The sequence below is a fragment of the Heptranchias perlo genome, chromosome 16, assembly GCF_035084215.1.
Source record: "Heptranchias perlo isolate sHepPer1 chromosome 16, sHepPer1.hap1, whole genome shotgun sequence".
Classification (NCBI taxonomy): domain Eukaryota; kingdom Metazoa; phylum Chordata; class Chondrichthyes; order Hexanchiformes; family Hexanchidae; genus Heptranchias; species Heptranchias perlo.
In genome coordinates this window covers 53,021,163-53,034,941 of record NC_090340.1, presented here as the reverse complement: position 1 = coordinate 53,034,941, position 13,779 = coordinate 53,021,163, and the positions used below count along the sequence as shown (strand labels likewise).

Below are 13,779 nucleotides of genomic sequence, written 5' to 3'. Positions count from 1 at the left end.
GGATTTACTGCAGGTCAGACTGCAGATGAAAACCAAATGTTTTAAAACCTATTTGAGATGTGGCATCGGCATTTTAAATCTCGATTACTGCACCAGGTGGTTGAGTTTAAATGTACAGTAGTCACCTGATGCTGTGTCTATAAAATCACACTCCAGTTAGTGGGGAGTGAGGGTTCATTTATAGGAGTGGCTTTTGGTGCTGAACACAAGAGAAGTACCTGGTGAAGTCCTAACGTTATGAGCACAGCAAGATACTTCAATTCCAAGTGGACCTTTAAGTGTGATTAGAAACTCACAGTAATGATGCATAACTTTCAAAATAACACGCTTTTTAAAATCAGTCACTTATAATAATGAAATATTTCAAACCAGAGAAATGTCCCACATACTGCTTTCTACTATTGTGAATACAATTTTTAAAACCCTGTAAGCTTTTATTTTAATGCAGAGTTGTTGGATGCAGTTAAAATTATAGGCCACATGTTTAATTTATGTAAACTATTTTGTACCTCATTATGTTCTGTGAGGATTTCATTGTGGCTTTTGTCACATGAAAGGTTGAAAATAATTAGCTGTTATCCCCCAGTACTGAATACTTGAATAATTAGAGTTCACAACTGTATTGCATTTTTTTTGCCACTCTGAAGAAGACTAAAGCTGTTTCATTAATAGTCAGACAAAGTGGAAGCACGGTTCTTGCTGGCTGAGAGAAGGTACGAGCAAGTGGCAGTATGAACACTCAGATCATGGACCTGTGTCTAAGATCTCAACCAGTCCTCCCAAAGAGTTTGCATGGAGAGGAGGGCTCCTCAGAAAAATAAAGGGAAAGTGTAAATCAGGAAACAGAAAAGTTAAAAACCTGGCATCATGTGAAACCATCAGGCTTTAATTATCTGCTCCATAAACTTGAGCTCATCCAAAACTCTGCTGCCCGTATCCTAACTTACACCAAGTCCCGTTCAACCATGTGCTCGCTGACCTACTTTGCTCCCAATTTGGCAACGCCTTGATTTTAAAATTCTCATCCTTGTTTTCAAATCCCTCCATGGCCTCGCCCTTCCCTATCTCTGTAACCTCCTCCAGCCCTACAACCCTCCGAGATCTTTGCGCTCCTCCAATTCTGGCCTCTTGCACATCCCTGTTTTTCATTGCTCCACCATTGGCAGTGCTGCCTTCAGCTGCATCGTACCTAAGCTCTGGAATTTCCTCCCTAAACCTCTCTACCTCTCTCTCCTCCTTTAAAAGCTCCTTAAAACCTACCTCTTTGACTAAGCTTTTGGTCACCTGTCCTAAAATCTCCTTATGTGGCTCGGTGTTAAATTTTGTTTGATAACACTACTGTGAAACACCTTGGGATGTTTTACTACGTTAAAGGTGCTATTTAAATGCAAGTTGTTGATGTTGATGCTGGTGCTAAAAATCTTTAGCAGTTTCAGATTTCTACTTACTTTTTAATATTACAATGGTAAGTGCTTATTGTTTGGAGTTTATTTTCTAATTATTACCTTTCTCTGATACAGCCACAGAACCCACCACAACCAGGTCCACACGAACTTCTGCATCAAGTCCCACAGGTACACTGAAATCCCTCACTCCCTGGGATGGAAAAAAGAAAGTTTTATATCACACTGAAGAAGAGGCGTGCTTACCAGCCAAGCATCCACATTTGAATGGGAAAACAAGTTTAAAGTGACATATCCTGGCACATCACAAATGTTATATAATCAACAGTGACTACACTTCAAAAGTACTTCATTGGATGTAAAGCGCTTTGGGACGTCCTGAGGCTGTGAAAGCCACTATATAAATGCAGGTCTTTCTTTTTCATTTAAAATAAAAATAAATCTTACTTTACCTCCTGAGGATGTTGTTCCACAAAATTATTTTTCATTTCAGATCTATTTTCAAATGGTTAGGAAAATATACTCTCAACCGAGCCTGTCCTACCTCTGTACTACATATAGTGACCGAAACGGTGGTGAGCTAGTGAAACCCATTGCCTGCTAAATGGGGTCAGACAGCAGGAACTTCTAGTCACAGGGGGTGAAATTCAACTTTGGCGGGAGTGCAAAATGGGCGGCAGCAATCGGATGCCAATGTTGATGTCAATAGAAAGGAAAATCGGGCGCGTTGTACAATGGGCGGCTAATCCGGTACCGCCCGTTTTGCGCCCGCTACCGAAGTTGAATTTCACCCTCGTGATGTCCTCAGGTCGCTCATGGTTAGATCCGGGAGCAGAACCAACTATGTTTTTTTTTTAAATGGCATGAATTTTGACTTTTGTTTTAAAAGTAGTGGTGAAAAAAATCACTAAACAGATTCTGCACCCAACGTAATATTATGGAGCGCTAATCATTAAATAATGGTTAGCATTATCAATTGCATTCTGGCAATTAAATTAACAAAGCTAATAGGATGTTGAACAAAGCAGTAGAATCTAAGTAGTCAGGCCACACCTTGAATATTGCATCGAGTTCTGGTTGCCAAGAAACAAGAGACCCTTTCAAGAACTGGAGTCAATGCAGAGAAGAGCCGCGAGGCTAATCCCCAGAGGTATGAGTTGGGAGAAACAACTGGAGAAATTTGGGGCATTTCAGCCTAGAAAGGAGGTGTCCGACAGGTAACCTTAGAGGTACATTGTTAAGGGTGTAGTAAAAGTTAATCCGGAATGTGCTTTAAACTGCAGGAGTAGAATAAGGAGACACAGATACAAACCAGAGAAGGGCACTTTTAGAACAGATTTCAGGAACTTCTTCTTCACACAAAGTGATAAATATGTGGAATAAACTTCCAGATAAGAGTAGTGGAGGTAAAAACCCTGGAATCATTTAAGAAACATATGGGTTTGTGAGGATCTCTCTGGATGGATGAATGAACTTCCACATCCATAATTAATAGACATATTCTATCACTCCACAATGGCCAGTGTCACGCTTTACAATACTCCTGAATGACTATTTACTTATATTTCAAAAACTCTTAACTGTGCTGAGAATGGCCAAAATAAGCTCTTTTCATTTGCATTACCGGTACTGAGGTACATTTTCAAGCCAATTCTTTATTTAATAAGCAAATTATCTGATGCTATTATACACAAAGCGATACACAGAGAAGGGCAGCACATTCAAGATCCACAAAATACTTGAAGGACTAATCCGATACACTGGATTGGACCATGTAGAGGGAGCTACTGAACACTTTCAATTTGAGCAACAAATATATTCAATCACTTTTAACAAAATTAAATTGCAGTGTTAATAACATACATTTTACTATGGAACAAAATTTGCTGGCCAGTCAAAACGAATCAAGTAAGATTTCCAAAAAAAACACTGTATATTATTTTTTTTAATTCTCCATGCATCTCAATCTAGCTCCTTTTTAAAACTCTCAACTGACCACAAATTAACCAGCTTCTCTAGAAGTCAGTTTTTCTAATCGCCTGATTAAGGCTTGTGAATTTTGTACTTATATGTTCACTGTCCAAATTATTAACCAACATATTTACTACAACTTTATCGACACATTTTCACATTCTAAATAGCCACCTTATGTGACACCATAGCCTTTTTTCAGTTAAAATAAAAGTGTTTATATTAGCACACAGAACCTCATCCAGTTTCTGAAGAACAACATTTGTTCACGGCTCTCCTGTTTTTACATTTAGACTGGGAATCTGGTCTCCTCTGGCATGTTGGGCTCTGCATCGCTAAAAGCTTCTCTCTTATCGAAGCAGCAGAATCGTTGACCCACATTTTGGGCTTGTTTACCTCATATAATGCAGGCCATGAAAGTCTCCTTCTGTCAGCTGCACTCGTAAGTGTAAAAGTACTGCGTATTGCATTAGGCAATTAGGAAAGCAAATGGCGTGCTGGCCTTTATTGCAAGGGGGTTGGAGTACAAGAGTAAGGAAGTCTTACTACAGTTGTACAGGGCTTTAATGAGACCTCACCTGGAGTACTGCGTACAGTTTTGGTCTCCTTATCTAAGGAAGGATATACTTGCCTTGAAGGCGGTGCAACAAAGGTTCACTAGATTAATTCCTGGGGTGAGAGGGTTGTCCTATGAAGAGAGGTTGAGTAGAATGGGCCTACACTCTCTGGAGTTTAGAAGAATGAGAGGTGATCTCATTCAAACATATAAGATAAAGAGGGGGTTTGACAGGGTAGATGCAGAGAGATTGTTTCCCCTGGCTCGACAGCCTAGAACTAGGGGGCATAGTCGTAGGATAAGGGGTCGGCCATTCAAGACTGAGATGAAGAGGAATTTCTTCACTTTGTGAATCTTTAGAATTCTCTACCCCAGAGGGCTGTGGATCCTGAGTCATTGAATATATTCAAGGAATATGGGGATTGGGCGGGAAAGTGGAGTTGAGGTCAAAGATCAGCCATGATCTGATTAAATGGCTGAGCAGGCTCAAGGGGCCGTATGGTCTACTCCTGCTCCTATTTATTATGTTCTTATGTTAGTACCTTAAGTTTAGTTCCCCAGGGTTTGGAATTACCCTGGTTACATTACTCTGAACCCTTTCCAATGAAGATATAGTGAAACCTGTATAAACAGACACTCCCAAAAAATGGACACCTGCAAAAAAAGACATTTATTGAGAGAGACAAATAACTTATTGTTATATACAAGAGGCACCCTGAAACCACGGACGCTCGCAAATTACAAACTATGGACAGCCTTCAATGCACCTAGCACTTTTACAACTTAAAACATGGGACACAGCCTTTAGCAAAGTCACTGGGCCCGATTTTAGCAGGGCTGTGGGTTCTCGGCGGATGGGCTAGCGGGCGCGTGGGTAACGCGCCCGGTGAAATTAGTGGGTTTCCCGCGCGATCGTAGCAGGCAAACCACTAATTGGATCCACTTACCTGCTCCTCCGGGTTCCCCGCTGCTGATCTGCGCGTCAGGCGGGCTGCACATGCGCAGTAAGATCTGTCAGCTGGAGGCGCTCTATTGAAAGGGGCAGTCCTCCACTGACAGATGCTGCAACCAATAGCAAAGATGACTGCATGGAGCAGCCCAGGGGGAAAGCTGCTCCCCGTTTAATGATGCCTCACCCCAGGTATCAATACATGGGGTGAGGAGGAGGGGGAGGACAGAGATCTTCCACCCGGCGGGCGGGAGGAAGCGGCCCGCCTCCGCCACCAGGAAGGCCTGGCTCGAGGTGGCAGAAGGGGTCACCTGCGCCACCAACATATCGCCCACCTGCACACAGTGCAGGAGGCGGTCCAATGACCTCAGTAGGTCAGCCAAAGTGAGTACACGTAGTCTTTCCCCTACACTCTGTCTGCCACATCACTGCCCCCACCCCACATCTCCTTCGGCACTGCCAACACTACTCTGTCACATCACCCCTCATACCCACTCAAACCTCATCCTCATCTTACCACCTACTCACCTCGCGAGTACTCACCCCGCCACTACCACGCAACCCAATCCTCATACAATCTCATGGCTCTATCCCATACTCACCCTCTCATGCATCTCTCCCACGGCCAGCCTCACTCAACCTGCCACCACCTGTGCTGCAGCCACAGGGCATGCATCACATATGTGCAGTAGGCAGCGTAAGGCAAACGTGTCGTGAGCATGAAGGGGATGCACAAGGGTGTTTGAGGGTTTGTCATGGTTGTTACTTCTATTGAATTTCAGAACAACTCACATCACACATTATATTGGCACCACTACTGCCATGTCTTCGCGAATCCTGTCTGGTTTGTGCAATAATGCCCGCTCCTGGGTATCACTATGAGGACCCACCACTGATGCCACCCATTGTGTCACTGCAGAGTGGGTGTAGGTGTATTTGCAGGGCTCTTCTGCGCAGACGACTGAGAGACATCGGCGATGTACCCGGTTGCACCCTGGAAGGCTGCGGAGGAGAAGTTCGGGAGGGCAGTGGTGACTTTGACAGCGACAGGTAGGAAGATGGTGCACGGGCCAGCCAGGAGCAGCTCGGCATGAAAGAGGCTGCAAATGTCCACAGCTACATGTCGAGTGACTCTGAGCCTCCGTGTGCACTGCTGCTCAGAGAGGTCCAGGAGGCTGAGCCTCGGTCTGTGGAACCTGTGGCGAGGGTAGTGCCCTCTGCAACGCATCTCTCTCTGCGGTAGCCCTCCCTCCTGCTGTACAGGTGGATGTGTCACAGCACTCTGTTGTGGAGCTCCACGTGTCAGAGGTGGACGGCGTGGATGGCGAGGCTGGTGATGCTGTTCACCCTCCGAGGAGGTCATGACTGCAGCTACGGCGGCTCCCATCCGCAAGATGTACATCTGAGGGGGTCCGCAAGGTAGGTACATATCTCCGGACCCTGGGCTAAGTGTGCAGGTTGGTGACTTTGACCGTCAGGAGGAGGGTGGTGGAGGCCAAACTTTGTCCCAAGTGACAGAGTGGCCTCCTGCAATGGGTGAGGGTCTCCCCCAACCCCTGTCAAATGGACCTTTGCAGCTGCCACAGGCTGACAGCTGCAACACGTCCATTCGAGCTGGGAGTGTTTCCCCCAGTGTGGGAAACAGTCCCATGTTGTTCAAAATCCCACACAGTCCCTTAATCAGGTCAGTTAATGACCTGAAATACCTAACTAAATATTGTCAAGTGGCATCCCGCTGGCTTTAATTCCCTGCGGGATTCCCACCAGCGGGGGCTGCGCGCGCACGCCGGCGCGTCAGCAGGGAACCCGGAAGTGGGCGGGATCGAGGCGGGATCCGGTCCCGGTCCTGGATTTCCCGATTTTCGGGGCCCCCCCGCTGAGAACGCACCCGATAGCGGGTGGTAAAATCGAGCCCACTGTATCTGAAACTTTCACCGAGTTGGGATCACAGGCACTTCCCCTTGCAGCTTGCTTCCTTTTCTGCCCCCAAGTTCCCGTGAGGTCAGTGTGTGCTGGTCAACTCGAGGTAGCAGCAGGTTTTGTGAAAGAAATAGCTTCTGTGGAATGGGAAGCACTTTACCCAGCATGCATGGCAGCAGAGAAACTGCTCCATCTCTGGGATTGAATGCTTGCACGGCTCTATCCCAGGGATAGAGCGGTTTCTCTGCTGCTATGGATGCTGGGTAAAGAACTCCTCATTCCACCGAAAATTTTTACAGTACATACAGTGACCATTTTGAAAATAAGGACATCTACAAAAAAAAGGACAGCTGACGCCAGTCCATAAGGTGTCCGTAACTTACAGGTTTCGCTGTATATTCTTTTTGAGGCAGGGTAACCAAAGCAATACTACCGTTCTGTAACTGGTGACTAAGGTAGGCAAAAGAGAGCCAGCAGTGACTTGCCCCCAATCCCCCATGTTTCCCTCTGTTATTTCTTGTGGGCTAGTGCCTGGCTTCTGTTCTTTATCTGCTCTGAACACGCTGCTCGGGCTAGCACTTAAAAGGTAAGGACAGCGAGCAATGAATTTATTTACAGCTGGACAGGACCGGTATCCCAACACCGATTAGCTCCAAGAGTTCACACTCCACACTCATTCTCAAACAGAGCCAGAGGATGATAACAGGAAGTGATCAAATTTAATCACAGACACAATGGCAAGTAATGCACACAGCCAATTCCCATACGTGTCTTTTAAGGCATTTTAATATTGATGCTGGGGTACCAGAACAGGTGTGCTCTTTTTGCATTAACCAGCTGTCATCAGTCTTTATTGTCTCTCCAATGGACCTAGCAAGATAGCTTTCTTGGGAGACAGGAAAAATCATATCCTGGACACTGATGAAGGCACAGAGTTCAGCTCCTTGGCAGCTGGAGTACTGTGCACTTGCTGCCAAATTACACAGTCAACTTCAAATTGCCCTTAGAAGAAAAGCCAGTATCTAACAGGAGAAAGTCATTCATGAATACTGGTTCATACTTGCTGAAGATTTTTAAGTTATTATAAGATAAGGTAGTGCATGAAGACACCTCAGGAAGGATGCAAAATAAATACTGAAACCGAGTCTGATTAAATACTGATACTGAAACTTATGTTACATAAGGAGCTTGTTAGACCCCATTTAGAATACTGCATTCAGTTCTGGGCACCGCACCTCAGGAAGAATATATTTACCTTGGAGGGGGTGCAGCACAGATTCACGAGAATGATACCAGGGCTTAAATGGTTAAATTATGAAGACAGGTTGTATAGACTAGCCTTGTGTCCACTAAGTATAGAAGATTAAGGGGAGATCTAATGAAGTGTTTAAGATGATTAAAGGAATTGATAGTTTCTCTCTATCTACCTATCAATATAGGTAAGTGTGAGGTGGTGCATTTTGGTAGAAAGAATAAAGAGGCGATATACTGCTTGGATAATAAGAGTCTAAATGGGGTAGAGGAGCAAAGGGATCTAGGGGTACACATTCACAACTCACTAAAAGTAGCAACACAAGTTAATAAGGCCATAAAAAAGCAAACCAAGCACTGGAATGCATTTCTAGAGAGATAATTGAAAAGCAGATAAGTTATGTTAAACTTGTATAGGACCTTGGTTAGACCATACTTAAAGTATTGTACACAGTTCTAGTCTCCATATTATAACAACAACTTGCATTTATATAGCACCTTTAATGTAGTAAAACATCCCCAGGCACTTCACAGGAACGATCATCAAACACAATTTGACACGGAGCCACATAAGGAGATATGAGACAGGTGACCAAAAGCTTGGCTAAAGAGGTAGGTTTTAAGGAGCATCTTAAAGGAGAAGAGAGGCGCAGAGAGGTTTAGGGAGGGAATTCCAGAGCTTAGGGCCGAGGCAGCTGAAGGCACGGCCGCCAGTGGTGTCGTGATTAAAATCAGGAATGTGCAAGAGGCAAGAAGTGGAGCAGCACAGAGATCTCGGAGGGTTGTAGGGCTGGAGGAGGTCACAGAGATAGGGAGGGGCAAGGCCATGGAGGGATTTGAAAACAAGGATGAGAATTTTAAAATCAAGGCGTTCCCAGACTGGGAGCCAATATAGGTGAGTGAGCACAGGGCTGATGGGTGAACGGGACTTGGTGTGAGTTAGGAAATGGGCAGCATTGTTTTCGATGAGCTCAAGTTTATGGAGGGTGGAAGATGGCAGGCCGGCAAGGAGAGCATTGGAAGAGTCAAGTCTAGAGGTAACAAAGGCATGGATGAGAGTTTCAGCAGCAGATGGGCTGGGGCAGGGGCGGAGACAGACGATGTTATAGAGGTGGAAGTAGGTGGTCTTGGTGATGGAGCGGATATGTGATCAGAAGCTCATCCCAGGGTCAAATAGGACACCAAGGTTGTGAACAGTCTAGTTCAGCCTCAGATAGTGGCCAGAGAGAGGGATGGAGTCGGTGGCTAGGGAATGGAGTGTGTGGCAGGGACTGAAGACAATGGCTTTGGTCTTCCCAATATTTAGTTGGAGGGTATTTTTGGTCACGTAAGACAAGCAGTTTGAAAAATCAGAGACAGTGGAGGGGTCAAAGAAGGTGGTGGTGAAGTAGAGCTGGGTGTTGTCAGCGTCCATGTGGAACCTGACGTCATGTTTTTGGATGATGTTGCTGAGGGGCAGCATGTAGATGAGAAATAGGAGGGGGCCAAGGATAGATCCTTGGGAGACTCAGAGGTAACAGTGTAGGATCGGGCAGAGAAGCCATTGCAGGTGATTCTCTGGCTACGACTGGATAGATAAGAATGGAACCAGGGAGTGCCCTCTCACCCAGCTGGACGATTGAAGAGAGGGTTTGGAGCAGGATGAAGTGGTCAACCATGCGGACAGGTCAAGGACGGATAGTTTACTATGGTCACAGTCACATAGGATGTATTTGTGACTTTAATTTGTTTCAGTAGTGTGGCAGGGGTGGAAACCTGATTGAAGGGATTCAGACATGGATTTGGGAGGTGACAACATGCTCAAGGACTTTGGAGAGGAAAGGGAGGTTGGCGATGGGGCGATAGTTTGCAAGGACAGAAGGATCAAGAGTGGGTTTTTTTGAGGAGGGGTGTAATGACGGCAGATTTGTAGGGGAGAGGGACAGTACCTGAGGAGAGGGAACTATTAACAATATCAGCTATCATGGGGGCCAGGAAGGGAAGTTGGGTGGTTAGCAGCTTGGTGGGAATAGGGTCGAGGGAGCAGGAGGTGAGTCTCATGGTCAAGATGGGCTTGGTGTGGACATGAGGGGAGATAGGAGAGAAACTAAAGGAAAGATGTGAGTTCAGGGCTAGGGCAGGGAGGAATCTTAGGGGAAGTTTGGCTTGGTGCCTAGGGGAAGGGAGGGAAGCGGCAGAAGCAGCTGAACGGATGGTCTCAATCTTAGTGACAAAGAAGTCCATGAGCTCCTCGCACTTGTTGTTGGAGGTGAGGGTGGAGGAGGCAGGGGAGAGGGGTTTAAGAAGACGGTCATGGAGAAGAGAATCTGGGGGTTATCTTTGCATTCCAGGATGACCCTGGAATAGTGAGCAGTTTTGGCAGAGGAGAGCAGGACCTGATATTGCTTTATGCGGTCCAGCCAGATCTGGCGGTAAACGGTTAAACCAGTTGTCAGCCATAAACATTCAGGTCTGTGTCCCTGGGACATAAGGGAACGGAGATGAGGGCCGTATCAGGAGGAATGACCAGAGTGAGTGAGAGTAATGATTTTAATGGGGACAAGGGCATCAAAGATGGAGGCGAGGGTGTGATTGAGCAGATTGCAGAAATGTCATGGTAAATGGAGGGCCAAAGGCTAGACAGTTGGGAATTTGAAAGTGCTGTTGTAAGTGACTTGGAGGAGCGTTTTTTCCAGGGGCGGACACAGAAGGAAGTGGGGTTGGGAGGGAGAAGGGGGATGTGGGTGGAGTGGGATACAAGGAAGTGATCAGAGATGGCACTACCCCCATCGTATCAATCATGGGTAGAGAGGCAACGTGAGACGGCAAGGTCGAGAGGGTGGTCGCGAATATGGGTAGGGGAGTTTATATGGAGAGAGAGGTTAAGGGAGGATAGGTGGGCAACGAGCTCAAAGGAGAGAGGGCATGGTGAGTTGAGATGGAAGATATAGAGGCATTGGAGAAGGTACAAAAAAGATTCACAAGGATGATACCAGAACTGAGAGGATATATTTATCAGGAAAGGCTGAACAGGCTGGGGCTCATTTCTCTAGAAAGGAGAAGGCTGAGGAATGACCTGATAGAGGTCTTTAAGACAATGAAAGGGTTTGATAGGATAGATATAGAGAAAATGTTTCTACTTGTGGGAAGTCCAAAACTAGAGGTCATAAATATAAGATAGTCACTAATAAATCCTATGGGGAATTCAGAAGAATTTTTTTTACCCAAAGAATGGTAAGAATGTGGAACGTGCTACCATAAGAAGTAGTTGAGGCAAATAGCATAGATACATTTAAGGGGAAGCTAGATAAGCACGAGGGAGAAAGGAATAGAAGGATATGCTTATAGGGTTAGATGAAGAAGGGTGGGAGGATGCTCTTGTAGACCATAAACGCTGGCATCGATCAGTTGGGCTGAATGGCCTGTTTCTGTGCTGTGATGTAATCTATCTCCTCTGGTAGGGGAGACCAGAACAAGGGGGCATAACTTTAAAATTAGGGCCCGGCCATTCAGGGGTGATGTCAGAAAGCACTTCCTCACACAAAGGACAATGGAAATCTGGAACTCTCTTCCCCCAAAAAGCTGTTGAGGCTGGGGGGGGGGGGTGGGGGGGGTGGTAGGGGGGTCAATTGAAAATTTCAAAACTGAGATTGATAGATTTTTGTTAGGCAAAGGTATTAAGGGATATGGAACCAAGGTGGGTAGATGGAGTTAAGATACAGATCAGCCATGGTCTAATTGAATGGCAGAACTGACTCGAGGGGCTGAATGGCCTACTCCTGTTCCTATGAGGCCCATGTGGGTGAACAAGGGTTCTGTTAGACACCAAGCTATAATATTTGAAAGCACTTCATTGTAATAGTGGATCACTGACCAAGATTTTGTTTTTGGAGTGACAGTGACAACGACCACAAATAAAAGGATTTTCCATGGTTCAACTATGATTCCCCCTCTAAAACACCTTGGTTGATAAAAGTTTTACAACATCTTCTATTCCATTTACAGTGAATTGAATTTTGTTAACTTCTGGCAGTGTCGTGAGGGAGGATTATTTTTCTGGTCAGATGTAACGGCAGCAGAACAGGGCACCTTCTCAGAACTTTCATCTTTCTTTGAAGACATCAATCGCGCAGATATTCATACACACAATATCCTAGCCAAAGCATGATTTTTTTCCCCCGGCCTTCCTATTATACTCTGGCTGAAAGTTAGTGGAAGAATAATGAAGAATGTCTATAAAACATTTTCAACCTCTGAAAGGCCTCTACAGTGGGATGAAATAGCTATTGCTATTTTTTTTAGCCATACAAAACAAGAAGATCCCGGGTTCGAATCCTGGTCTGTGTTTACCTCAACTGGGGTTAGAGAATAGAGTTACTGCAAGTGGCCTCAGCACTCCTGGGCTGGCGTGAGGCAAAATCAGCCAAGGTTACGATTCCAGATGGCTATTCATCAACGGCTCCTGGGCGAGCATGTGCCCACGCGCATGTTTGCGTACGTGTGTGGGGACAGCGGGTGAGGACAGAATCTGGCTTGGCCACAATGCCTCATATTGTGGCGTAGTTGCTAATATTTGCTGTCAAGACTCAATTGTGAATTATGGCTAAGGGGTGGGAAGAAGAACTGAAGGGCACCTAGTGCCTGTGCAAATGTACCCTAGCAAAGGGGAGAATGCAGAAGAGTGTGGAAAATTATCAAGAAAAAAGATTGTGGGGGGGGGTGGGAGAAACTGAGTGCAGCTGCTCATACATAAATCATCCAGGGAAAGATGCATTGCTACCGCCTCCCATATTTGTCGGAGGTGCCTTCTTTCGGATGAGACATTGAACCAAGGCCCCATCTGCCCTCTCTGGTGGACGTAAAAGATCCTATGACACTATTCGAAGAGGAGCAGAGATGTTCTCCCCGGTGTCATGGCCAATATTTATCCTTCAACTAACATCACTAAAAAAAAACGGATGATCTGGTCATTATCGCATTGCTGCTTGTGGGACTTTGCTGTGCATAAATTGGCTGCTGCATTTCCTACATTACAACAGTGACTACACTTTAAAATACCTAATTGGCTGTAAAGTGCTTTGGGACGTCCTGAGGTTGTAAAAGGCACTATATAAAGGCAAGTTCTTTCTTTCTTTCTTTCTACTGTAAGTCAATGGGAGCTTGTACAGGAATCTCTATACCAAGGGCTCCAAGATAACATATACTGAGCTTTCCATTGCTATTTTCTTCCTTTGTGGTGATAAGGGGGAAGAGAGAGGGCGGTCAACAATATTCTAGTATGTGTAAAAATTCACAGCAGTATGTGCGGAACGGCTCTAATTCAGTAGTTATCTGGGAGCCGTTCTAAATATTCGTGCACCTGTTAGCATGTAAATATGTAACCAAGTAAAAAGGCACTGAAGGTTGAACGTTCACCTTAAACAAGTGAAGACTATTTCAGTAACCCTTCTGGTGTTTACAAATGCGTTGTGTAAACATGTAAACAGCCAGAGTTAACCCTGTTTCCAAGTTTCTCAAATTAACAGCCCTATCAATCGGAAGCACAAAAGAGAACTTAAATATTAACTTCATGTCAGCCAGCTTTGAACAAAAAGATCTGAGTTTCTATTAGCACTCTGCCAGTGAAGGAGTTAACCTTTTATAATGGAAGCCTTGTGATACAGTCACTGGTATCATTATACCAAGACATGTGATCACGGTACTGAATCTAATCGTTTGCTGTGGATTCTCTGCACGTTTTTTCCATGTCT

The 13,779-nt window shown here is 45.3% G+C and overlaps 1 protein-coding gene across 2 annotated transcripts in view; it reads right to left on the bottom strand.

Annotated features, from left to right (window-relative positions):
* mthfsd (methenyltetrahydrofolate synthetase domain containing) overlaps positions 1-13,779 on the bottom strand; it is a 48,755-nt gene that overhangs the window by 9,922 nt on the left and 25,054 nt on the right. For both annotated transcript variants that reach the window (XM_067997512.1, XM_067997513.1), the window contains exon 4: positions 1,506-1,596. In XM_067997512.1, coding sequence (XP_067853613.1) covers positions 1,506-1,596 — 91 coding nt within the window. The remainder of the gene's footprint in view (positions 1-1,505; positions 1,597-13,779) is intronic.